The sequence below is a fragment of the Miscanthus floridulus genome, chromosome 13 (genome assembly GCF_019320115.1).
Source record: "Miscanthus floridulus cultivar M001 chromosome 13, ASM1932011v1, whole genome shotgun sequence".
In the NCBI taxonomy this organism is placed as follows: domain Eukaryota; kingdom Viridiplantae; phylum Streptophyta; class Magnoliopsida; order Poales; family Poaceae; genus Miscanthus; species Miscanthus floridulus.
The window spans coordinates 18,240,704-18,266,691 of record NC_089592.1 but is presented as its reverse complement, the minus strand read 5'-3'; the positions used below and the strand labels follow the sequence as shown (position 1 = coordinate 18,266,691).

Below are 25,988 nucleotides of genomic sequence, written 5' to 3'. Positions count from 1 at the left end.
ATATATGGCAAAGCATTATGATCAATGATTCTCATAAAATTATTCTTGTGCAAGATATCAAAGACATGATCACAAAAAGTAAAGTCAAAGGTGTAATTTGATTTCCTTAGCCGATTCTTTTGTGGAGTTAGCTTTAAAGCTAGGCAAACGAATGGATCAGATTTGACATCAATCCATTTGGCCACAGCTTTGTAGTTGCTTTTAAGAAGCTTTTGCTTTGACGAACTACCACTATCGGCCTTGCCATATGGAACAATGTGTTGGCCAATAGAATTTGATTTTATGTTATCCTCTACAAATAAAATGCCTTTCTCAATCGGTCTTTTACAACTATTAGCAAGGATATCTCTAACAGATGCAGAAATTGAAATAGTATGACCGAATTGAAATTTGAGCAAAATATTTATGTTCTCTAACTTGTTGATCATGTTGGAGAAGTTCATGTCCTTGATTTGAATGATGTTTCTCTTCATCTCTAGAGAACAATCAACAATAGGTGCTGAATCATCTAAAGATGCATCGACAGCTGCCGGAACCGAGAAAGTCAGCTTAGCCAACTAGAAGTCGGCTAGGCCGACTTGGGCACTAGCAGGGGTAGTCGGCTTGACTGACTAGGAAGTTAGCCTAGCCGACTTAGGGTAGGCAATAGAGGTAGTCAGCCTGGCTGACTCCTAGTTGGCCTAGCTGACTTAGGGAAGGCAGCAATCGACTCAGCTAACTTTAAAGTCAGCTCAACCGATTCTGAGAAGACAAGCAACCCTTCTTTGTTGATTGTAGGGGCTTGATCTCCATCAATGATACGATAATCACTAGATAAGTGTACAACTCCTTTATCTCCTAAAAAATCAAGTCTAGCTATTTTCTTGTGCTTCTCATGTTTTTTTGTAGCAAGACTTGTTTCTTGATATGTGGTTGATTTGGAAAGGATATTTTGTTGTTCGACTTTTGTAGCCGAACCTTTGCTTACATCTGAATCAATTCTTTCTTTCATGCCCACTAGCAATCCTCTTTTAGCAGATGACTCAATTGTAATCGGTCTTTTCTCATTAATCTTTTCAAAGTATTTATAAAATTGCTTCTCTAAATGAGACCATAAACCAATAGTACATCGGAGCAAAGATGTAAACCATGCAAAGGCAATACCAGTAAGAGATAAAGGAAAATTTTGCACTCTCATATAGTCTTCTTTACCGGCAAAGCTCAGCTGTGAAAGATATATACTAATGTGTTCCACGACAGTCTTATCATCTTCACCACTAAATTTATAAAAATCAGGTACCCACCAACCATCAGGAGTTTTCAAGTAATCATAGCAAAATGGGTACGGTCTATGATAAGCGGGCACCTTCCATTTAGAGGAGCCATATGGATTTATAGTGTGGGCTAAATCTTCATCGATTTGGCTTGATTTGAGAGTAACATATGAAGCCGATCACGATTGTTTGCATGTGCACATATTGCTGAATTTTTATTGATTTGGCTATAATTATTAGCAATATGTGGAGCCAAATCATGAGTTTTAGCACTCGAATGCCTTATTGAAATTTCACTAATTCGGCTATGGTCATGAGCGATATACAAAGCCGAATTATGGGCATTGATCCTTGCATAAGGTGTTGAATTTCCATTGATTTGGCTATGGTTACTAGTAACATGTGAAGCTGAATCATGAGTATTAGCACTTAAATACCTTGCTGAATTTTCATTAATTTGGCTTGAGTTGGGAGTAGTACATGTGAAGCTGAATTATGAATAGGAGCATCGGCATATGGTGATGAATTTTGAGAGCAATTGGCTAAATAATTAGCATTGTCATAGCTAATTATCTCATTCATCGGCATGTCTTGTGGTGAAGCCACATATTCTAAACTCATAGCTGATGAATAAGGATCTACATGTTGTATGTTGCTAGTAACATCAAAATTCATAGAATGCATAGTAGACATTGGCTCTTGACCATAATATCTCTAATTATGATGTGTATGATAAGGAGCATTATCAAAAGTATTACCCGATGCAACATATTTCTTACTATCAAAGCAGCGAGCCTCGGCCGCTCCTCAGGCTGGCCACGTCGCCACCATCGTTTACAGCCCTTCGATCTTTGCTTCGACATCCAGAAATCGTTTCTTCGACTGTTCTTGTCCACTGGTTTTGGAGCCTTCGGTCCTTCATTTACTCTCCGTGTCGGTGCTATGCCCGTCCTCATCCTCTCGCCTCTACTCTCCCTCCCTCGCTCATGAGTCGCCACACCACTGAGGCGACGATGCCGGCCAAACTCGGCGGTCGATGGCCCTCCGTGTGGCGGCGGCCACACTCCTCCTCCTCTTCCTGCTCCTCCTCCTCCTCCACCAACACCACCGCCACGCCACTTCCTACTCGCAAAGCAAGCCAGCGGGTCGCGTGGCCTAGGGTTTGGCCCCTCTATCACCGGTCGTCCCCACGGCCGTGCGGCCAGCCACCTGAGGCCCTGACATGGCGGATGGCTCTAGCGGCGGAGGGGCCTCCGTGGTAGCCGTGGATGGACATGGGAAGGTCACGTCAGCAAACTCGGCGGTGGATCTGAAGCGGCCGCTCGCGGGGCCCCTCTTGGTGGAGGATCTAAAGCTGGACCATGCCCTGGACCTCGCGCCGGCAACGGAGGCGTCTGATCTGTGCCGAGCAGGCGGATCCAGTGCGAGGCGTCCCTGTCTCCACTGGATCCAACTGGCGCTTTCTTCGCTGTTCTTTTGAGTTTGGCTCCAGCTTCAGCAAATTAATCCTCTATTTTCCAGGGCATAGCGTATGATGCTAATGCTTAAACAAACAAAAGATCGTCCACAAGCTTCTTCAAGATCAGTTGGAGATTATAAAAAGGTACTTTCCTCAGGTATCGCTTCTATGTGTCTTCCTATTGCCTCTACTTCCATTCTATGTACAAACTTTTTCCAAGTCTTCTTATGTGGGTTTGCTCACCATGAATAGGCAGGAGGAACATGTGGCCAGTAAACTCCATTTCTGTTGGACGACCAATTATTAGAGTAATGCCCAACACCCCTTTAACTATTGGACAGCTTGCATCAGGCGCAATTCACTGACAAGCCATGAGTCATTTTAAACCTATTAATAGTAGTCATATGCAGTATGCGATTGCTCAATGAATGAAAATTTGTTAGGCAGTCTCTGTCATCAGATTAGCTGGTTTGTGTACTTCACCGTTACAATCTTAGATTATCTTTTGTAGTGCTATACTAAATCAAATTGTCAGCGGACGTAGCAACATGAAACATTACATGATATTTTAACTTCTTAGTCATGTGCTTGGGAGAGATGGCTACTCACCCTGATGAGAACTATGTACGAATTCAATCCCATTGGGAATTCTAGAAAGATGGACATAAATATTTTCATCCTATAACTGGCTTGACGTATGTACCTGATTATGTATGTAACCTAAAAAATAGGATGTCAGTGTTTGAGAGCGAGAATTTTTTCTATAGCATTACAGTCTGATGAGTCCTGTTAGCTTCACAGACCCCTTAGGTTTGGATTTATGATTCCATGCATGAATACCTTTTATGTATCTTGTCCAATTCTGCGTTTGTATTGCATAACTTGATTTTGGCTCTAGGTGTGCATTGTTGACATAATTCACGGTCGCTGCATCCTCAGGTCTCCAATCCCAGCTCCAAATCCAAATATTATTGCAGCTGGATTTTACTTACTATTTCTGTGTTTGGTTCTTGGTATTTTCCAAAATAATTTGTAATTTTAAGACTAGACCTACATTTAAATTGCTCTGTGCTTTGCCATCTACTGGAAAAAAAAACAGGTCTAGTTGCAATAGTGATGCCCCTGCAAAATAGTTAGGGTAAACCCGCGGCTTCCAATTAAAATTAATATAGTTGGATATGAGCAACTTTCCACTGCATTCCCATTTAAGATGTCCAACTGATTAAAGAAACTACTCGCATGTCTGCCTCTAAATTACATTAAAGAAAGGTCAGTAACGAAGCTACAAAGGACGACCCTTGTCTATATCAAAGTAAGTTCCAAGAAGTTCAATGAGATACAGTGAATCCTGCCTAATTTCAGCTCACGTTGTTTTGCCTCGCTGCTAAACCCTATAGGTCTCGCAACTTAGAAGCTTTGGCCCGGTTTGCTTTCTACTGCTCTCGGCTGTTCGTTTTGCATGCAGTTTAGCTTCTAAGCTTTGGGCCAATTTAGTCGGTTTTGCATACAATTGTTTTGTACTTTGTTATCGATGATATTAATATCACAGCGAACTCTTGTTTGGTATATTTGAGTCTGGTTGCTTGGACTGCCCAATAATGTAGTACGTATAGATCTTTGGACGTGTCTATTTTATAATCTTTGATTCTATATACATGTATAGGTCAACTAATGATACACTTCTTATATTTGGATAAGGTGCACAGTTTAGATCAATGTTCAAGTTATTTGATCAAGCATCAGAGTGATCGGCTTTTATCAGTCAGCGGCATTGATGTAAGAGGTCAATCTGCATTTCACGCCTCATCCATGTTGCAAGGTCCAAACAAGAAGTTGGTTACGATGAAGGTAATGGGCAATCTAAATAAATTCTGTCTTCTGGATTATCTCAGGAGTCAGGATCTTTCTTAACTATCTGACTATTGTGATCTTCCTTATGTTATCTGTAGGTTAAACATGGTGACTGCGCTCCTATTAAGACAATGAAGATGTAGAGACGACTGGTTGTTACAACTACAGCTTTCTGTGGTTTGCAAAAAAGAGAAAATGATGATTCATCTGTTGGATATATTGAGTTCAATGCGGTGTCCAAAAATGATTTGGTTAATGCTGTGTACCAGGTTTGTTCACCTTATCTTCTACCTTTTTTTCCTTTTCCATATCCTGAATGCAGTAATTGAGTTGGTCTGTGCCTGGTGCAATCTATTTTTTTAGTCTACACTCCCAGCTACTCACAGTACAGTTAGTAACTCCCTAAAGAGCATGGTCTTTACCTCTCTTAACAAAGGCAAGGGGAACTATCACCCTATGGTTAGGTTTTCTAAATGTCTAAACTGAGAGATCTATGTTTACATCTGCGATTCCATGCTCTAGTCTTGAAAAAATATGTAGACATATTTAGATTTGCGATTCCATGCTCTGTTCCTTGTGAAAGTAAACTTATATGTACTGGAAAAGTGATATTCTATAGTTCAATGTGCTGAACCATGCATATCAGTTGATGAAAGTGGGGATCGCATTTTAATCTCTGACATTAACCAGCATAGGATCATCATTAGCAACAGCCATGGGATAATTCTAGATTATGCAACCATAGCTTCCTGTTACCTTGAGTTATGATTTTATTTATATGACCACAAGGTTTACATCCATGCAGAGTTATGAATTGCCATTTTCCTTCACTTTGCAGATTGGATCTTCCGTGAACTTTGAGGATTAAGAGTTTGAGTCAGTCAAATTCTTGCACCCACCTTCAGCATTTTAGCATGCTGCCAAAGGCTGTCTATTTATTATGGATTCAGAGGTATTATCCTTAGTAGATTGCCTTCTCCTGTTATTTTTTAAACTGTTTAAATATCCATGATATTTTCTGATCCAATTATGATATGTCTATATTTTCTAGGTTGGCCTCTCTTGCTGATCTAGGGGTAGTATTTTCTCAATCCTATAGAGAACACCTTCCAAGTTCAGTTCATCGTTTGGGTGAGTTATCCTCTTTCTCTGCCTTTCTTACATGTTATTCTGGGAATGATAATAATTTTTGCTAGACACAACACTGATCATGTTCCTTGATCATTGATATGTCCACAGCCTTCTTTCTCAGTCCTTCCTATTTTTCAAGACATTTGTAAATTTTAGGTTCTGTGGAGGTGTTTCCTGTCTAAAATGATGCAACGTATTTCACATATTAGACAATGTGCATTTGCTGTCCGAAAAGAAGATTGTGAACAAATTTACAAGTAGTTAGTTCTTTGATCTATCGTGTGTCCTAAAAAAGAACATAGTGAAATCAGAAGAGATTTATTGCTCCATGATATTTTCCGATCCAATTATGATATATATGTCCGTATTTTCTAGGTTGGGCTCCCTTGCTTATCTAGGGGCAACACTTTCTCAATCCGTAGAGAACACCTTTCAAGCTCAGTTCATCGTTTTGGTGAGTTATCCTCTTCCTCTGTCTTTCTTATATGTTATCCTGGAAATGGCAATGATTTCTGCTAGACACAACAGTGCCTCTACATTGTTCCAGTTAACCGGTCACCGCATGTCAAAATCTTGCTGCCTCTTTTAACTTCAGGCATGTATGAACCGCGTTATGGATTCAGTGCTACACATCTCTGCAGGCTGTACAACATAATAAGTGTTGCCCACCTGCATTTTTTCCAACTTAGGTACTTCCTCTCAAATCACTAATTTAGTCTCCACTTATGCTTTGTTTCACTACATTTTATTGAAACACAAGCCACATGGAATCGCAGCTGAACCTCCATCTCAGCAAAACAAAAAAAAAGAAGCTCCACTCTCTTGTTCTAATATTTCTTGGACGTAGGTTCCATACCGTGCTATGTCAGCAAATCTAACATTCAACATATGAATTTGGTGTCAACTTTTCAGGTTTGCCTTCCTAGGTCTTAAGATCAGGAATACAGTCAAGATACCCAACGCTTCTTCCTTCACTGTAGCAGCATGAAAAAAGAATAGCCTTCAGATTATTTTATGTACATTGTTTCTATCTATGCCTTTAACTGACGATGACGTAATATTATTATATGCTACATAAAATTTCTATTTCAAAGATATCTTTTCCAACTGCTCCAAAAAAAAGGCCACGTATTGGTTGCTGTGTCATAATGGGCATGTATTTCTGCTGCTGTGATAGTTCCCCAAAAGATATATGCCTCCTAATTGTTGACAAAAAGTTAAGTACACACATCTATCTTCGTATGACAAGTTAGTTAAAATTGTGGCTGCTCTATAGCTAATGCTCTTGTGTTCGAACCGGCATATTTGTGGGGTTTTGAATCATATATATATATATATATATATATATATATATATATATATATATATATATATATGCTGGTGAATATAGCAAGTTCTACTTTTTGTTACTGCCCTTGCATAGGATATGTGTACTTGCATAGGATATTCTTTTCTGGTTTCTTAAAAAAATAGTTATACACCTGCATAGGATATGTGCACCTGCTTCGAACCTAAGGTGATTTTTTCTGGTTTGCTATGTACTTAATCTATTCTGATTGGTTAGGGACTATGATTCATATTGCATTGCTACAATACATGATTCAGAAGGTACATCCTGATCAATGTCTACGGGCTACTGTTGCCTTGGCGATTCTTATGCAGAGTCCGCAGTCATGAACAAAACGAGAGTGGTAAAAGTTTTTGTGATTGTTTGGCGTCACAGTTATGGTTTAAGCTATGCAGCACTTCTAATTGTCCATCTCATCTTTTTCAGGTGTCCAAGAAATAAAAAAGCACAGATGCGAACTCTGCCGAAAATGGACTCATCTGACCATAGGTACTTGCATTTAGTTTACTTTTGTTGTGCTTCCTACAACCTTACAAAATGGCCAGTCTCAGCTTCCTTCCAAGTTTCACTCTGTACTTCGTTATCTGCAGTCCAAAGTTAGGCGAAAGAAAGGCTTAGGTTCCTATATGTATCATCATTTTTTCCATTCACTCAGATTATGAATATCCATAAGTACTTCATGGTATATCTCAAACCAATGGCTTAGGTTCTTATATGTATCATCATTTTTTCCATTCACTCAGATTATGAATATCCATAAGTACTTCATGATATATCTCAAACCAATTCAGTCTCTGCATTTGTAACTGCACGTGCGCGCGATGGTGCGAGCCCTTTCACCAGTCTATATTAAACTCCTAATATTGTTTCCATCCAAAGATTAAACATATTTTTTGCCTGCGCCTTAATTAGGTGATTTGCCGATGCGCGTGAGGGCGCGCGTCATGGACTAGTCTAGTATGATTATGACTAGCAGCATCAACATGAGAGTTCATAGAACTTGCAAAATAATTATTGGGGTCATAAGATGCATTTGCAAGCTGTACCTTAGGGTAATTGTAATAGTTTGTGATGCAACGCCTTGGTACTCCATGATTTAGAACTTATTCGCCTTGCTAAATTTTCCAATAGCAAGCGCAACACGCTGCCAAATAGCAAACGAGAACACAAGGGATCAAAACCAGATGCGATTGGCCTTTTGGGACAGATGCAATGGTAATGGCGAGCACTAGAAGATAGATCAATGAGGAGTAAGGCTAGGTTAGAGAGATCAGCTATAAGAGATAGCCGAACCAATCTTCCCCAGCGGAGTCGCCAAAAAGCGCGTTGACATCGGAAGTGATCCGAATCACATACCAACAGGGCCTTGGATGCCCGGGCCACTACGGACCGAAGAACGTAGCGAGGATGTCACGCTTCCGTGGTGAAAAATAGAGAGGTTTACAAGCAAACCACCAAAGGATAACCAACGTGCTTGCGTGATGAAGAATCGGCTAATTTTTAGGCAAACTAGCAAAGAAACCGTCGAAGCTCTCACCCGGAAGGGACCCCATTAGGGCAAGGACATCGTCGGGTTTCCCTAGGTCGGTCGACAAGCCTAGGACGCCATCCTTGGTCATCGGATCAAGAGATGAACAGCATGGTGGTTGGAGAAGAGAGTAAAATGGTTGGAGTAGAGATAGTAGGTTGATTTGTTTGTCGATTGGATAGATGGGAACTCAATCGGCCATGATCCTCTCATATATAGAGGGGGTGGTCTTATCCCAATAGAAAACCTTTCCAAGCCTTATTTTATAAGTTTTCCACAAGTTAAGAATAACGAGAACACAGGGTTTTTTGTTAGGTCTGTCGGAAGTCTCGACTTGAATCGGAACTCCCGACAGTCAAAAGTCCCGACTTTTGTTGGAATTCCCGAAGTGGGGATAACCCTAGACTTCCGAATAAGTTTCTTCAGGCTTCCTGGAAGTCCCAACAACTGTCGGAACTTCCGACAATCGGAAGTCCCGACTTAAGTCTGGAACTCCCGACAACGGAGCATCTTTTCGGGGGCATAACTCTTTCATCCGGACTCCGAATTAGACGTTCCATATATGTTTTTTTTACCATCTTGACGAGAGGAACGCAATGGTGAAGTCCGTTCCATATTTTAACAACTTCACAAAATAGATAATTTTGGTTATCAACAGGTTGTATTAAGACTACCACAAGCAACAATTAATATTTCCTCCCTCCATTCCAAATTATAAGACATTTTGGCTTTTCAAGATACATTGCTTTAAGTATGTATCTAGACATAGTGTATATCTATGTGTATAATAAAAACTATGTATCTAAAAAAACTAAAACGTCTTATAATTTAGAATCGATTGAGTACTATTTATGCTAGTATATATGATCTCGAATTTCATATATCGAGCGTTCATGATACCCTACGCATCTCATGTCTGTGTACGTAACAATAATAATTGATGGCTCATTGGTTTCTGCAAATTCTGCACGGGCGGCAACGTGCAGAGATCCTAATCGTGCCTCCCTCCACTAGGCCTTTTTCTTGCTCCGATCCTTCGCTCCCTTTGTCTACCAAATCACTATGGTCTGGTTTAAATTTAGGGTATAAAATTTTAGAGGTGTCCTATCGGGTGTTATATGGGAGTGTCGTATAGGGTGTTTGGATACTAATAAAAAAATAAATTACAGAATCCGTCAGTAATACAAGAGACGAATTTATTAAGCCTAATTAACCCATTATTAGCGCATGTGTTACTGTAGCACGCATTGTCAAATCATGACCTAATTAGGCTTAAAAGATTCGTCTCGTAAATTAGTCGTAAACTGCGCAATTAGTCATTTTTTAGTCTATATTTAATACTCCATGTAAACATTCGATGGGATATGGAGTAAACTTTAGGGGAGAAACTAAACAAGGCCTAACTTGCAATGTCGTCTACCGATGTTTCGGTATGTTTATTGTAGAACATTTGCATGATATAGTGTATACCACAATTCGAATTTTATTATTTGTAGCAAGCATTTGTTTTCAAACAGATCAGCAATCCAGCGATGAAGAATGGGTGTTTCATAATTATTCATTGCTATGCTAATGATGGCTGGGACCTATTTTGCACGGCTTCTTGTGGCTCCTGCTCCTCCTTACACGAGCCGTTTTTCTCTCTTCATAAAATGAATGTGGAGTCAGAAGAAGCCATGATCTGTGGCTCTTATAGCACTGTAGTGAGGAGGCAGAGCACGAAAGAGCCTGGCCAAACCGGCCCTAAAACCTTTTCTCTTTTTCGTTTATGGTGCCAGGGTTTCCTGTGGCAGTGAAAAGCAAACCTGAATCTGTCATGGAAGCAAATCATATCGAATCAAACTAATGGAGTATTCAATGCATGAGCAAGTAAGAGAAGATTTGACTCTTGTTAATGAGTGGAGGCAAGCACATTATTGCTGCCTAAGTTTTGTTGTCCATGGGAGTACTAATAAATGCCCTCTTTGCTTTGGCTAATAAGACATAACTGAAAGTATTGTTGGCTGATTTATTATGAGAGAAAAATATTATTCATTGACTGAAAAAGTACGGCTCATAACTCAAACGAACAGGGCGAAAGACATCGTTGCACTATTATCTTTAATTATTTAATCTTTTTTATGGGTTTACCTATTTAATCTTGTTGTAGAGTTACTTGTTCAAGTCGATTATTTATACATGCCAATATAGATGGTGGCAATGAACCGATGCACCTTAGTTTGGAAGGGTAAATAATCCAAAAAAAGAAGACATTCAACCGAACAATAATTAAAACGTTGCCTACAGACCACACTAGAAGCCCTATTTTTGCTATCTAATGAGGACACTAAATACGAAGAATTCCTATCAACATATTCTAAAAATGAAACATGGGGAAACCATTTCTAGCCAAAAACTGCCCCAGAGAATCCCTTCAAGCACGCCTCTCGCATGTCCTTGTCTCTGAGCAAACAAAGCATCATCCAGAAATGCTCAAATACGCACACAAAACAAACCCAGGAGCCAGGTGGGTCTCGTGGGGCCCACATGTCGGTGCCAGCGGGGACGCCCCGGGATACGTTTCCCCGATGGCGCGTAGCTATTTTTGCAAACGGAAGCCGGATTTGGGCCAATAATAGCGCGTCTCCCCTGTTCCTTCTCCCTGTCGTCTACGTCCCTTCCGGCCGCGTCCTTCGCCTCCCAAGATCTCCCCCCGTTGTCTCCTTCCCCCGGCCATCTCCATCCTCCAGCACCGGATTGTCGTCGCCGTCTTGCCCTGGCCCCTTCCGCGAAGACCCATTCCCACACCGCTTTATGCCAAGTTGCCGCCTCCGCGTATTCGCGCGCGCCGCGGTCGGTGTCTCAGCTTGATTGGCCCGGATTGGCCCAGGAGCACGGCGAAAGGCGGCGTCTTGGTGTGACGCGGCCGCACTGAATTAGTTGCCGCCGCCGCTGGTGCCGCGGTTTGAGAGTGCACGCAAGGCTTTTCGCTCTTCCTGCCCTGTGTGGGGAATGGTCGGCAGGCAGGGTCAAAGGAGGCGGTTTTTCCTCTTGTCCCTATGGCATTGTTGATCTGACGCGGTTCTTGGGGAATTCAGATTGGGGATCGGCGGAGGGGGAAGTCGTCGTGAAGGATACGACAGCGGTTCGCGTGGATCCAGGAAGGGTTTTGATTGCGTTGGGATTTGGGAGGTGGTGGCTGTTCTGTTGCTGCTCTTGTGCTCTGTTGCCGCTCTTGTGCTCTGTTGCTGCTCTTGCTGTTCTTGGCATGAGCGTTGGAGATGGGGACGGACTACTACAATGTGCTCAAGGTGAACCGGAACGCCACGGAGGAGGACCTCAAGAAGTCGTACCGCCGGCTGGCTATGAAGTGGCACCCCGACAAGAACCCTGGCGACGTCAAGAAGGAAGCCGAGGCCAAATTCAAGAAGATCTCCGAGGCCTACGAGGTATGGGAATTGCAGCGCAACATTTTCTTTTAATTTGCAGTTACGTTGGATGTAACTGCAGCGCCTCCTAGCTTTAGCTTTTGCGGCACAGCCCTGATTAGTATTTGGTACAAGTTGCTACTGGTTTACCTCTGAATTGCAAGCACGTTTTGGATATATTTTCGTGTGCTTGTTGCAGAGAAAAATACATTTTGGCTAGTAGAGATTAATAGTACTACTAGTTGTTTTGTTTGCGAATTCGTGTCAACTGTGTGTTATGTCGGTTTTGAATATGTACCTTTGTGGTATCCTGATCGAGTGGTCGATCCTGCCTCGAGTGATAACGTTGTGTGTAATATCTATGGCTGCTCATTTCTGCTCCTTCAGATATGACAGGAAGTTTTTTGAAAAGAGAAGTTGACAGACAATGCTCGCTTCTTTCAGGTTTTGAGTGATCCCCAGAAGAGGGCGATATATGATCAGTATGGCGAGGAAGGTCTGAAGGCCTCTGCAGATGGTGGTGGTTCCACATCCATGAATGGGGCTGCCAAGCAACGTTTCAATCCTCGCAATGCTGAAGACGTGTTTGCTGAGTTCTTTGGCAGCAGCAAGCCTTTCGAGAACATGGGGCGAGCGAAGTCAATGAGGTTCCAGACAGAAGGTGCTGGCACTTTCGGTGGGTTGGGTGGGAATGAAAACAAGTTCAGATCATACAATGAATCGGTTGGCACCAGTTCGAGTCAGGCTCGGAAGCCGCCGCCTGTGGAAACCAAACTGCCCTGCTCACTTGAAGAGTTATACGCAGGTTCAACACGCAAGATGAAGATATCCAGGAACGTTGTGAAGCCGAATGGTAAGCATTTTTTGTAGCTGGGTTCTTGCTTTGCATCATCTTTCACTTTTGAGACTACTCAGCTTACAATTAGAAGCTAGACGTGTTTCACCTACAAAAGCACACCCTTGTTTGTAGTTACAAGGATATTGTATTTCAATTTTCAGGTCATAAATAAACTAAAAATGCTAATTTGAACAGATTAACACAGTCTTACCTCAGCTCTCTTACTGCTGGGTTTTAAACAGGCAACTAGGGACCGAATCGGAGATTTTAACAATCGATATAAAGCCTGGCTGGAAGAAGGGAACGAAGATCACATTCTCCAACAAGGGCAACGAGCAGCCAAACCAGCTCCCTGCCGATCTCGTCTTTGTTATCGATGAGAAGCCCCATGATCTGTACACAAGAGAAAGCAACGATCTCCTGGTCCACCGGAAGATTGATTTGGTGGATGCATTGGCAGGAACTACGGTCAATCTGAAGACCCTCGACGGGCGTGACCTGGTGATTAAGCTCACAGATGTGGTGACACCTGGCTATGAACTTGTGATTGCAAAGGAAGGGATGCCTATCGTCAAGGAGAACGGGAGAAGAGGCAACCTGAGGATCAAGTTCGATGTCAATTTTCCTAAGAGGTTGTCGTCAGAGCAGCGGCACAGCATTAGGAAGGTTCTTGGAGGTCAACCTCAGCAGCAGTGAGTACAGACCTTCGAAACAAGATCACCTGCCCTGTCGTTACCCCTGCAATGCAGAATTGCAGACTAATTCAGATGTTCTTCTCTTTCTTCGGCTGGCTTGTATGTTTTGCTAATTTTCCTTTGTGGTATTTTCTAATCTTCTCCCTTATTGGAAAAATAGTGATGTTGAAGACCACAGGTGTAATACAAGAATGTTGTCTTTGTGTCAATGTGTCTTCACTTACATATTTCAGTGTTAGGGCTGTCCATATCCTTTTCCTATGAATTATGTTTATTGATGTAAACAACCTGATATTGGCGTTGCACAACGATGAAGGTTACAATCATGGTATTATGTGAAAAAATACTGAAATTTCTGAAGGTTATCATGCTTTGCAGCCTCAGACCCCAGGTGTATGTATTAGTAAAAATGCAATGCTTTTGAGCATTCATTCAAGAAAAAGAGCAGGAACCTGAAACATTTTCCAAATCCTCTTTTTCTTTTGCTTTGGAATCATTTCAAACCAACAACAATATGAGTCGAATTAAATCACCATATCCAGACTCTTAACCCATTTAGTTCATCATAAGGCAGTCCTGACGGGGCAGCCTTCCAATTTTGTTGCTAAAAAGGAGCAAGCAGCACTGATGCGGTGATGCCTACGAGATCATACCCAAGTTTAGAGCATAGCAGGATGGAGAACATGTGATTGCATAGTTTCGGGTGATGCCTACGAGATCATACCCAAGTTTAGAGCATAGCAGGATGGAGAACATGTGATTGCATAGTTTCGGAACAAAGAAAACTTAGAATTGCTAAGATTTTTCTAGCAAATTCTATCATATACAACGCGTTGCGAATAAGAAACTTCACAAATGAAATAAATCCCCCCGGCCATTGTAAAAAAATTTACTAGTACGTATACCCACAGCATTTCCCCTTCGCCGTTCCGTAAATAGCAACGGCCTCCCTCGAATTGTGCGACCCACAGCGTTCCTGCAATCTACCAACCGTCACTTTTTCCCCTTTGGCCGTTCCAGTTGCGCCGGTCGTTATTTTCCCGCGTCCACCAAAACAGTTGCCGCCCTTTTTTCGTCGCCACGGACCAGGATCCAGCGGTGCCGATGAAGCCAGCGGAGGACGCGGCCGTCCCGGAGGCAACGGCAACGGCGACGCCGCCGCCGCCGGCGGCGCAGACGGTTTGGTACGATCCCATGTCTTCGCCACAGGCGCCGGCGCCGCACCAGCAGCCGGCGATAGAGGCTGTGGCGGAGACCTCGCCATCGTCGGTGAGCTCCGACGCGCGGCCTCTCAGGGTGTACGCCGACGGCATCTACGATCTCTTCCACTTCGGTCATGCGCGCGCGCTCGAACAGGCTAAGAAGTCGTGAGCGCCTCGCCATGCATTCGATCTTTAATTTTTCCCGTCTTATTTTGCCTCGTTCCAGATCCTGTGCTTACCTCGCAACTGGATTATTCAGAGATCCTGTAAAGTCGCTCAGATTGTTTTATTTTCGTTTACTCATTAATTTGAACATCAAAAAGAAAATCCATGTGGAACTGGTCGAACATGCAGCTGCCAACTGTCATTAATTGTCCTGAAAAGATTGGCAGACTGCTTGTTGATTATTTAGCGATATAAATAGTATAGGTGATTAGTTAGAAGAAATGATGAAAAGTTCGTTTAAAAAAAAGAAATGATGAAAAGTCCGGAAATTCATATATTCTGATATCAGTTTTTAACTTGAATTCTGCTAAATTTCTCTCGGCAGATTTCCCAACACCTACTTGCTGGTAGGTTGCTGCAGTGATGAGATCACCCACATGTACAAAGGAAAGACCGTCATGACCGAGGACGAGCGCTATGAATCGCTTCGGCATTGCAAGTAAGCTTCCACCTCCCCATTTTTCAGGGTTTCAGTGGTGGCACTGCCACCGAAACTGATGGGGGTTCTCTCTGACTATTTTGGTTACCTGTATTGAATTCCAAAGGTGGGTTGACGAGGTTATACCGGATGCTCCATGGGTGATCAACCAGGAGTTCATCGACAAGCACAACATCGACTATGTCGCTCATGACGCGCTCCCGTAAGTGTGTGTTGATGCAACAAAGTTTGACCAAATGATCAAAGGAGAGGTGACTAATGCAATCTGACTGTTTCAGATATGCTGACACGAGTGGAGCTGCCAATGATGTCTATGAATTTGTTAGGACCTTTGAATCTCCCCGTTTTGTCATTTAGGCATCTATGAATTCTGATGATCAGGTGAAGGAATGCCAGATGATTGTGTCTATACAGGTGAAAGCTATTGGGAAGTTCAAGGAGACAAAGCGCACTGAGGGCATCTCGACATCGGACATCATCATGAGGATCTTGAAGGACTACAACCAGTACATTATGCGGAATCTGACCCGGGGGTACAGCCGTAAAGACCTTGGCGTCAGCTATGTTAAGGTGATTTGTTCGTCCACAGGAATTTCTCCCGAAGACAGGAGAATGAGAATAGCCTCTCAATCGTGTCATTTTGTTGTGATTTAATCAGGAGAAGCAACTGAGAGTCAACATGGGGATTAGCAAGCTAAGGGAGAAGGTGAAGGAGCATCAAGAGAAGGTGATCAAGTTGCTTTGCAACTATTTTGAGACAGACCTTCACATGATTCGTAAAACTCTGATATCAAATGTGCTGCACACGCAGTTTCACAGTGCGGCAAAGATAGCTGGAACCAACCCTGTGGAGTGGATGGAGAATGCAGACCGTTGGATTGTTGGGTTTCTTGAGAAGTTTGAGGAAGGTTGCCACATGATGGTAAGCAAGTTATAAGGAATATTCTAGTAACCTATCATTTCTAGAAGTAATTTGTGACCACAAACTGCATTTGGTTTGGTTTCGTTCCTTCGACAGGAAACTGCCATTAAAGATCGAATTCAGGAGGGATTGAAGAGGCAAGGCAGGTCAGAGTCAAACCTTTCTGGAGATGACTCCGACTCGTAATGTTCTGTAATATCCAAATCAAACTAGACAAAAGCAGAACTGGAGATCATATTCCCACAGTATGTGTAACAGTATGAGATTGATTAGCATGTTCTTGTAGGACATCAGGAATCATTGTTTAGTTGTACCAGGAGATTACGTAATGTTAAGAACAATCGTATTTCTGTATGCAATCAGTTGTTCCTTGATTGAGCATTGCATGCACCTGCTAGGTGCTGTTATTATTTCCATAGAACTAAAGATGCGAAGAATCTGACCCTTTTCTTCTGAGTATGTTCTGACCTATGTGCTACACCGCCAAATGAACTGAATATTGCTCATGTATCTCTTCTTGTTTAATTTATCGTCCATTGGGACATAATGATAAATTTATGGGTACCACGTATTGTTGAGACTCCATTTTTTGTGGTCATAGCTAGGAGTAGATACTGCAAAATTCGCTCATCTGATGATATGTTAGAGCATATTTCGAAATTTTCAGATGAGCATCATTCCATGGATCAAAACAGGACTTAAGTCGACTGAGAAAGTTTGTAACTTAAACATTAGAAGGATGCATGTTTGTCTTAAGGGTTAAACTTGCCTCCATAGTGTTAGAATGAGAGAAGAGGAGGAATGGATGGATAATCAGTTCTATTGAACAGCCCCAAATGGGGTATATGTAGTACATGAGAGCACCCAAATACTAGATTAGTACAATGACTATAATACCCTTAACACAGAGTATACTGATAAATCTGAAATAGATTGGAAACATAAACACAGATACAACTATTAACTTGGGGATGTCAAATGGTGGAACACACATACTATTCTGACCAAAGGATTAACATCTGATCATAGCATTTCCTTTCTAAAACTCTGCAACTGATTTTTGATGGGGGACTAACACTACCATACAAACATCGCAATAGATCTGAACACAACAATAACTAGGCACAGCCTTATCAAAAAAATTATCTTCTAAAAAAATAACCAGGCATAGCGAATTCATTATTTTCTAATCTTGAACTTTCTGCTTTACACCCTGTCACCCTGATATTGCTCTCAGATAAACTACTTTTCTGAATGACTTCATTATCTCATTGCCATTCTTCACCTATGCCCTCTGAAATACATGTACACTCTCTGCAAAAAGAGTTACAAAAAAGAGAGAGGGATCAGGATCATGGTACCACCAGTTTAGTATACAGTTGCAGTAAATTTGATAATGATACCGCGTGGTAGATGCGGAGAGCAATACTCATACAAACAAAAAAAAATGATAATGATACAGGAAAAACTTATCTGATGCAGTAATTGAGTGAGGAATTTATAAAATTCATGCAACTGATGCTAGGACTTTCATCTTTGCCAAATCAGATGAGTTCATAAAGATAAACTGTAATAAGCAGCTAAACAAGAAAAGGATGAAATAAATGAAGAAATAGGCAATGACCTCAAGCACCCAGATGCTTATAAGAGATTCCAAGGTAAACAGTGCAAAACCGAAAAGATAAAGCACCTGCGGTACTCCAAAAAATCTGACTATTAGTGTTATGGTGGGCAACAAGTATCAGAGGAGGAAGCGTGCACGTGGCTAGAGCGTGTGCCAGGGAGCCGCCGAAACGACGAAAGCTGCGTCGCGCGTTCGGTGGCGCGGTCACCGGGCAGTTTAGTCAGTTAGTTTAGTCATTAGGAGTTTGTTTGGGATCCTAAACTTTAGCATGCAGTTTGTTAGCTTTTGAACTGGAGTCTTTATGTATTGAACGATTGTGAGCAAATAAGATCATCCAGAGATTAGAGTTATCTCTCTGGCCTCCTGGCGCCTGAGCGCCCTCACCTCCCATCTCCGAGCTCTAAACTCCGGCGCCGAGCATGGCGCCGCCAGCTCGCCGTCGGGCCTTCAAGCCTCGTCCGCACACCTCCCACTCATACGCGTTACGCAGTAGATCGGGTCACAACAATCTGGTATCAGCCAGCTCTGGGCTGATGTCGGGAGCTTCCGCACCCATCCCTGTCACCTCCACCGCCATGCATCAAACCTCTGCCCCACCAGCCACCACCAACGCCGCCGCCATACCGCAATCCACTGTTCCATTGTCCGTTGGTCCCCCCCCAGGCGGTCGCCTCTGCGGGCGCTCTGGACACCCTGACCACCGCCATCTATGGGCTGCAGAGGCAGATGGGTCAACTGGCCACGAGGATGGCCGGTGGCGATGGGCGTCCGGGCTCGTCGGTGCACCCGCAGTCGCTGCCGTTCGGGATGCCGGGCTACGGGGGCTTGCCTTCTGCGCCGTCATCCGGGTCGGCCATTGTTCACCCAACTATGGCAAGCCGCCCTGTACCCATCACGCAGATCTCCTTCCCGCCGTCACCATCGCCGCTCCCGGCCCCATTCAACACGCCCGTCTACCCGGCTGCCGGGGATCCAGAGGACGGTGGTGCGGTGCCCAGGTTTCATAAGCTCACGTTCCCCACGTTCGACGGCAAGGCAGACCCTCTGGATTGGCTCAACAAGTGTGATCATTTCTTCCGCGCCCAGCGAACGCGCGAGGCCGACAAGGTGTGGTTGGCTTCGTTCCACATGACGGGGGCAGCACAGCACTGGTACTACATGTTCGAGCGCGATGAAGGTGGTGTCGCCGCCGTCTCCTGGGAACGCTTCCGTGCCATGTGCCAACAGCGTTTCGGGCCCCCCCTTGGCACCAACCACTTGTCAGATTTGGCTCGGCTTCCGTTTCGTGGTTCAGTTGATGACTACACCGAGTCCTTCCTCGCCCGTTTGGCGCACGCCGGTGTGTTGGCCCCAGTCCAACAGGTGCAGCTTTACACGGGGGGCCTGCCAGATCCGATCCGGACAGACGTCGAGTTGCAGATGCCGGCGGATCTCCAACGCGCGATGATGTTGGCGCGTGCGTATGAGTGCCGCAACGTCCCAGCGGTGCTCCCTGCAACAGCGCGACCGCATCGTCCACAAGGAAGACAGTACGCAGCGCCACCTGCTGTCACGGCGCCAGCGGCTCTGCCTCCGGCAACTGCCCCACTGGCTTTGCCCGCGCCACCGACGCCGCCACGGCCGTTTCGCCGCTTGACACCAGCAGAAATGACAGAGCGCCGTCGCATGGGCCTTTGTTACAATTGTGACGAACAATACGTCAGGGGCCATCGCTGTGCAAGGCTGTTCTACTTGGAAGTCAGTGATGATGTCAACGAGGAAGCGGAGCCAGCCATCGAGCAGTCGATCCTGGATGATGACCATCCGTTGATTTCCCTTCACGCCATCGCCGGCATTCGCACTGAGGAAACAATGCAGCTCAGGGTCACCGTCGGAGCTCACGAGTTCACGGCCCTGATCGACTCGGGCTCCACACACAACTTCATCAGTAGCAGTGCGGCACAGAGAGCCGGCTTGGTCTTCCATAGCAGCGAGGGCGCCCACGTCACGGTCGCCAACGGTGATCGGGTGGCCTGCCGTGGATTGGCACGTGATGTTGGCCTGCGTGTTACACAACAGGGAGTTGGACATGAGGACTTCACCCTTGACTGCTTCACGATCCCCCTTGATTGCCATGACATGGTGCTCGGCATAGCTTTCCTCCGTACCTTGGGGCCGATATTGTGGGATTTTGATGATCTGTGCATGGCGTTTTGGCGCGGTGGTCGCCGAGTCTTTTGGAAGGGCATTGGATCCACGAGAACTGACATTGCACCCACTGGTCGTCTTCATTCTATCCGCAAGGACGAGCCGGTCCTCCTCGATCGGCTGTTGGATTCTTTTCAGGATGTCTTTGCAGCTCCGACGGGACTTCCTCCGGCCAGACCCTGTGACCATCGCATTCACCTGAAGCCCAACACGGATCCTGTGGCAGTAAGACCTTATCGATATCCACAATTGCAGAAAGATGAGCTCGAGGCACAATGTGCCACAATGATGGCTCAGGGCATCATTCGACCGAGTACATCACCATTCTCAGCTCCGGTTTTGCTGGTGAAGAAACAAGATGCATCCTGGCGCTTTTGTGTCGATTACAGAGCCCTGAATTCCTGTACAGTGAAAGACAAATTCCCTATCCCAGTCGTCGAGGAACTCCTTGATGAATTGCACGGTGCTCAGTTCTTCACGAAGCTGGATCTTAAGTCCGGGTATCACCAGGTGCGAGTCCATCCAGATGATGTACACAAGACAGCATTTCGCACTCACCACGGGCATTTTGAATTCTTGGTCATGCCCTTCGGATTATCTAATGCGCCATCGACATTTCAAGCTCTTATGAATATGGTATTGCGCCCATTTTTACGCCGAGGAGTGCTAGTCTTCTTTGATGATATATTGGTTTACAGTAATTCTTGGTCTGAGCACCTCCGGCTCCTGCGAGCAGTGCTAGCCACCCTCAGGGAGCATCAACTCCATGTCAAACGGTCGAAGTGTTCATTTGCCACCTCTACTGTCTCCTATCTGGGCCATGTAATTTCAGCACAAGGAGTGGCAGTTGACAAAGACAAGATTCAGGCCATTCAGTCATGGCCGCAGCCACGATCAGTGCGGGGTCTGCGCGGGTTCCTCGGATTAGCTGGTTACTACCGGCGCTTTATTCAGAGTTTCGGCACTGTTGCAGCTCCACTGACCCAGCTTCTAAAGAAGGAAAGCTTCCACTGGACGGACTCAGCTACGGCCGCTTTCAACGCCCTGAAACAAGCTCTATCAGAAGCGCCGGTACTGCATTTGCCGGATTTTGAACAGGCTTTTGTCGTGGATTGTGATGCGTCCGGGACAGGGTTCGGCGCTGTCTTACACCAAGGTGCCGGCCCATTGGCTTTCTTCAGCAAGCCTTTTGCACCACGGCACATGAAGCTGGCAGCATATGAAAGGGAATTAATCGGATTGGTGCAAGCAGTCCGACATTGGCGTCCTTACCTTTGGGGCCGTTCTTTTGTCGTCCGTACAGATCACAACGCACTCAAGTTCATCCTCGATCAGCGTCTATCGACGATTCCACAGCACCAATGGGTTAGCAAACTCTTCGGGTTCGATTTCAGTGTAGAGTTCCGGCCCGGTCGCCTGAACGTAGTCGCGGACGCCTTGTCCCGGCGCGACGCCGAAGAGCTGCAGCTGTCAGCGGTTACTGCACCATCATTCAGCTTTTATGATGAACTTCGGCGGGAGCTCGTGAACCTGCCTGACACTTGAGCAGCTACGGAAGGACGTTGCCTCCGGTGCGCGTGGCGAGCCCTGGGCGGTGACTGACGGCCTGATCACCCACCATGGCCGCGTCATGATACCGGCGACATCACCCCTGTTGACGGAAGTACTGCGCCTTGCACACACAGGGGCGCATGAAGGAGTACAGAAGACACTTCAGAGACTCCGAGCTGATTTCTACGTCGAGCATGACCGCCGCATTGTGCGTGACTTCGTTCGCGCGTGCACGACATGCCAGCGCAACAAAACGGAAGCTCTGCACCCCGCTGGCCTGCTCCAGCCGCTGCCGGTTCCGTCGCGAGTTTGGGCGGACATCTCGATGGACTTCGTCGAAGCACTTCCTAAGGTACACGGCAAAAGTGTTATTCTAACCGTGGTTGATCGCCTCTCGAAGTACGCCCATTTCATCCCGTTGGGACACCCATACACAGCAGCGTCAGTTGCCAGAGCTTTCTTCGCTCGAAATTGTTCGCCTCCATGGATTCCCGGAGTCCATCGTGTCGGACCGCGATCCGGTCTTCACTGGACATGTCTGGCGCGACCTATTCCGGTTGGCAGGGGTCCAGCTTCGTATGAGTTCGGCGTTCCACCCCCAAACGGATGGGCAATCGGAGGCCGTTAACAAAACCATTGCTATGTATCTCCGTTGCATGACAGGTGATCGTCCCCGCGCGTGGCTGGATTGGCTCCCGTGGGCTGAGTATTGTTACAACACGGCGTACCACTCCGCGCTGCGCACTACCCCCTTCCAGGTGGTGTACGGTCGGCCGCCGCCGGCGATCGTGCCCTATCAGCAGGGTGCGGCGCGCACCGACACCGTCGACACCATGCTGGCGGACCGGGATGCGTTCCTGGACGAGGTCCGCGCTCGACTCTTGCAGGCGCAGGAGTACGCTCGACGTCACTATGATGCCACTCATCGTCGCTTGGAGTTCGCGCCCGGAGACTGGGTCTGGCTGCGCATGCTACACCGACCGGCCCAAACTCTGGCGACGGGCAGCCGCGGCAAGCTTGGCCCGCGTTACGCCGGGCCTTTCCAGGTGCTGGAGCGCGTCGGAGCGGTGGCGTACCGACTGCAACTGCCAGAAGGTGCCCGGATCCACGACGTCGTCCATGTTGGTGTGCTCAAGCCGTTCAGGGGCACCCCGCCGTCGTCGACACCGGCACTACCTCCACTACGACATGGCCGTCTACTTCCGAAGCCAGCGCGCGTTCTGCGTGCCAGCCTGCGTCGCGACGTCTGGCACGTGCTCGTTCACTGGGAGAACATGCCGGAGTCGGAGGCCACCTGGGAGCCACTCGAAGCGTTCCGTGAGGCTCATCCAACGTTCCAGCTCGAGGACGAGCTGTTTCTCCAGGGAGGGAGAGATGTTATGGTGGGCAACAAGTATCAGAGGAGGAAGCGTGCACGTGGCTAGAGCGTGAGCCAGGGAGCCGCCGAAACGACTGAAAGCTGCGTCGCGCGTTCGGTGGCGCGGTCACCGGGCCGTTCAGTCAGTTAGTTTAGTCATTAGGAGTTTGTTTGGGATCCTAAACTTTAGCATGCAGTTTGTTAGCTTTTGAACTGGAGTCTTTATGTATTGAACGATTGTGAGCAAATAAATCATCCAGAGATTAGAGTTATCTCTCTGGCCTCCTGGCGCCTGAGCGCCCTCACCTCCCATCTCCGAGCTCTAAACTCCGGCGCCGAGCACGGCGCCGCCAGCTCACCGTCGGGCCTTCAAGCCTCGTCCGCACACCTCCCACTCATACGCGTTACGCAGTAGATCGGGTCACAACAATTAGTTCTCTCAGAAGGGATTTCACTTAGCTTAAAGGATCATGAACTGAGATAAAAATGTTATTAAAAAATAAATAATGCAGGACAGCTTACGCCAGCGAATATATCTCCATCTAAAACTTCTATTGCAACAAGAACACCCCTGATTTAGTAAAGAAATGGTGGTGAGAAATCGCAAAGGAAATTCAGAAAAAATAGAACTTTACTAATTATACTCACGTGAGAGTTTTTCCCCTAAATATTATTGGAGGAGCAATTGCAGCAATGACACAAAATCCAACATGCACCTGGCACATATCAAGCCATTGTGATACTCAGTACATAGAATTCCATTATATGATCAGAAGATGACGAGTGAGAAAACTTTTCTAATAAAAAAGGTGAGAAAATTCAAGCTATGAGAATATATTAGTAGAAATTTTACTTTTCTAGAATTTTCCAAGATTTTAAATTTGAGATTCATGAAACTTGACTAAACACAGAAAATTACCGAGTAGAAGACGAAGAACTGGCCGAAGGTTACCATGCTGTCAGTTCTGGACAACAGATGGCAGAGAACCAAGTTCAAAATTTGCATATCTATAAAGTGCTGTTTAATAATGACCGAAACTTGAAATAGTTTGAAGAAACCTCATCGCACGGTACAGAGGTCTGTACCAAAGTATGTATGAAAGAGGACACCCAGATATTGCATAGATTACAGCGAGGAGGAAAATAACGATGTCTGCAAATCAGAAATCTATCAGAAAAAAATGTACATATATACTGAAGAGGATTGACTGGACGTTGAAACATTGGTCACCATCAGTATGAATTGATTCCACCAACACAGCAAACAGATTCCAAACAAGACAGGCAATCAGTCCTGGAAAAAAGAACCAACACAAATGATGAACTCTATGAATGGCAATTCAGGGTGAAAAAAATATCAGCTATGATTTCAAGAAATAGGGAAAGATATATAGGTTCAAAGTCAAGTACCTAGCCAGCTAGCAAACGCCGTGTATTGCAACTTTTGAGCATGGATTGGTATTTCGCTGGCTATATCATGATGTATGATGGGATAGAACTGCGGCCAATTTCTCACTTCCACAGTGACACCAGCTGCGCAAACAAATGAATCTTCAGTACTCTGACGAAACTGAACACACTGAAGCATAAAGCAAATGGTATAGTAGATCTACCTCTGTTCATTGCATCCTCCCTCCGTTTAATATCCTGCAGCAAATCCCACACTTTTTAGGACTTGGTTAACAAAATCAACACTGAGAAAGAGTTCTATACCAATTAAAATGAACACATGGCACCTAAAAAATTCTAGTTGATTATGGAAGTGATCTCATAGGATCAATAGGAATGAAAAGGTATTCGACTGAACCTGTTCCCGCCGTTTCAGGTCCTGCTCCCATGACAGCAGCTCTCTCTCCTTCTTCTTAGGATCCTACAAGCAACAGAACACCATAATACAAGGATAAAACATCATGCTAATCTTGTAAGAACACCAAGATTATGTAGTGTGCATCGACTTTCAGTACAAGAACATTGAACAATTCAATAATGTACCCCGAGGGGAATGTCGATGGTTGCGCCTTGCTTGCCACTTCCTCCGAAGCCTGCCGGGAGCCATGATTTCCTGGACGGCACAGAAGCTGGTGTTGTTGTTGCCGCTGCTTTCTGAAAGGCATTGCAAATGATAAACTGATAATGTTATTTTGCTGCATTGACACCCTGACTAAATTCATGAATATATATGATGAGCGTTGCATGGATGAGATAGAACCCATGAGGCATGCAAGATCTAGCATTGGATGCTTCTGATAAATTTCAATTCACGTATCAATAGTTCCTTGCAGCCAGATCAGAATGCAAAAGAATTTACCAGAAATCCCAAACGTTCCCAACCAGAGGAACATTGGTGCATTTAGAACAAATTGTTCACATAATCTAGAGGTATTGATGCAAGATCATCCAACACGTGACTTCTTCCAAGAGAATAGATTGAACTATAGAAAATCGTTGTTTATAGATGAAATGATCATTGGAAAGAATATGAATTTGAGTGACCATGAATACCGCGGTAGGATTGACATTTTCTTCGTCGAAGGGATTGTTGTTACGAGGCATGGAGAAGATCAATCACTTGCGTGAATAAATCCTAGCGTCCTTTGGCCTCTGGGATGACTCGGAATCTGAGTGGCCAAATGGTTTTTGTGTGGCCAGTGGAAAGAAGTTATTTTCAGTTAATGACCGTTTTTGCACTTTGGTCCTTTTCAGCGTCCAGGTCATGCCGATTTGCCCCTATACTAACAGGCTTGGGCTTTTTCAAATGCAAGGGAAGGGTAGTTTAGGAATTTAATGTCATTGATAACCAAAAGGCCATAAAAATGCTGGAAATTTTTTTTGTTCACTTCGATACAACACGTCAGTGTTCTTATTCACAATCAGGTTGAATTATGACTTGAATCAAGTAACATACATTTTATTTATTTGAACAATCAAGTTGAACTATGACTTTAATCAAGTACATACATTTTATTTATTT

The 25,988-nt window shown here is 44.9% G+C and overlaps 4 protein-coding genes across 7 annotated transcripts in view; 2 read left to right on the top strand and 2 right to left on the bottom strand.

Annotated features, from left to right (window-relative positions):
• Positions 1-11,206: 11,206 nt before the first annotated feature.
• LOC136501097 (uncharacterized) lies at positions 11,207-13,813 on the top strand. Of its 2 annotated transcripts, none has more exons than XM_066496589.1 (3): positions 11,207-11,998; positions 12,422-12,843; positions 13,058-13,813. In XM_066496589.1, exons 1-3 carry the CDS (start codon positions 11,831-11,833, stop codon positions 13,509-13,511), a joined length of 1,044 nt encoding a protein of 347 aa, XP_066352686.1. In that variant the 5' UTR covers positions 11,207-11,830; the 3' UTR covers positions 13,512-13,813. The 2 variants fall into 2 exon arrangements, with proteins under 2 accessions (XP_066352686.1, XP_066352685.1); XM_066496588.1 differs by having other exon boundaries at positions 12,422-12,830; positions 13,058-13,191.
• A 734-nt stretch (positions 13,814-14,547) lies between these two features.
• LOC136501551 (choline-phosphate cytidylyltransferase 2-like) lies at positions 14,548-16,697 on the top strand. 2 transcript variants are annotated; one of them, XM_066497069.1, is made up of 8 exons: positions 14,548-14,877; positions 15,263-15,376; positions 15,483-15,578; positions 15,655-15,697; positions 15,791-15,946; positions 16,035-16,103; positions 16,188-16,298; positions 16,395-16,695. In XM_066497069.1, exons 1-8 carry the CDS (start codon positions 14,615-14,617, stop codon positions 16,482-16,484), a joined length of 942 nt encoding a protein of 313 aa, XP_066353166.1. In that variant the 5' UTR covers positions 14,548-14,614; the 3' UTR covers positions 16,485-16,695. The 2 variants fall into 2 exon arrangements, with proteins under 2 accessions (XP_066353166.1, XP_066353165.1); XM_066497068.1 differs by having other exon boundaries at positions 16,035-16,298; positions 16,395-16,697.
• An 806-nt stretch (positions 16,698-17,503) lies between these two features.
• The window catches only part of LOC136500599 (secretory carrier-associated membrane protein 6-like), a 66,268-nt gene continuing 57,783 nt past the window's right edge, over positions 17,504-25,988 (bottom strand). The window contains exon 13 of the transcript XR_010770064.1: positions 17,504-17,583. The gene's annotated coding sequence lies outside the window, so the exon portion shown is untranslated. The remainder of the gene's footprint in view (positions 17,584-25,988) is intronic.
• Positions 17,521-25,625, bottom strand: LOC136500601 (secretory carrier-associated membrane protein 6-like). 2 transcript variants are annotated; one of them, XM_066495992.1, is made up of 11 exons: positions 25,520-25,625; positions 25,010-25,120; positions 24,825-24,887; positions 24,631-24,664; positions 24,428-24,550; positions 24,249-24,311; positions 24,077-24,170; positions 23,937-23,982; positions 23,666-23,733; positions 23,540-23,588; positions 17,553-17,612 (listed from the first exon to the last, which is right to left on the bottom strand). In XM_066495992.1, the coding sequence occupies exons 1-11, from the start codon at positions 25,568-25,570 to the stop codon at positions 17,580-17,582; spliced, it is 735 nt and encodes a 244-aa protein (XP_066352089.1). In that variant the 5' UTR covers positions 25,571-25,625; the 3' UTR covers positions 17,553-17,579. The 2 variants fall into 2 exon arrangements, with proteins under 2 accessions (XP_066352090.1, XP_066352089.1); XM_066495993.1 differs by lacking the exon at positions 23,540-23,588 and having other exon boundaries at positions 17,521-17,612.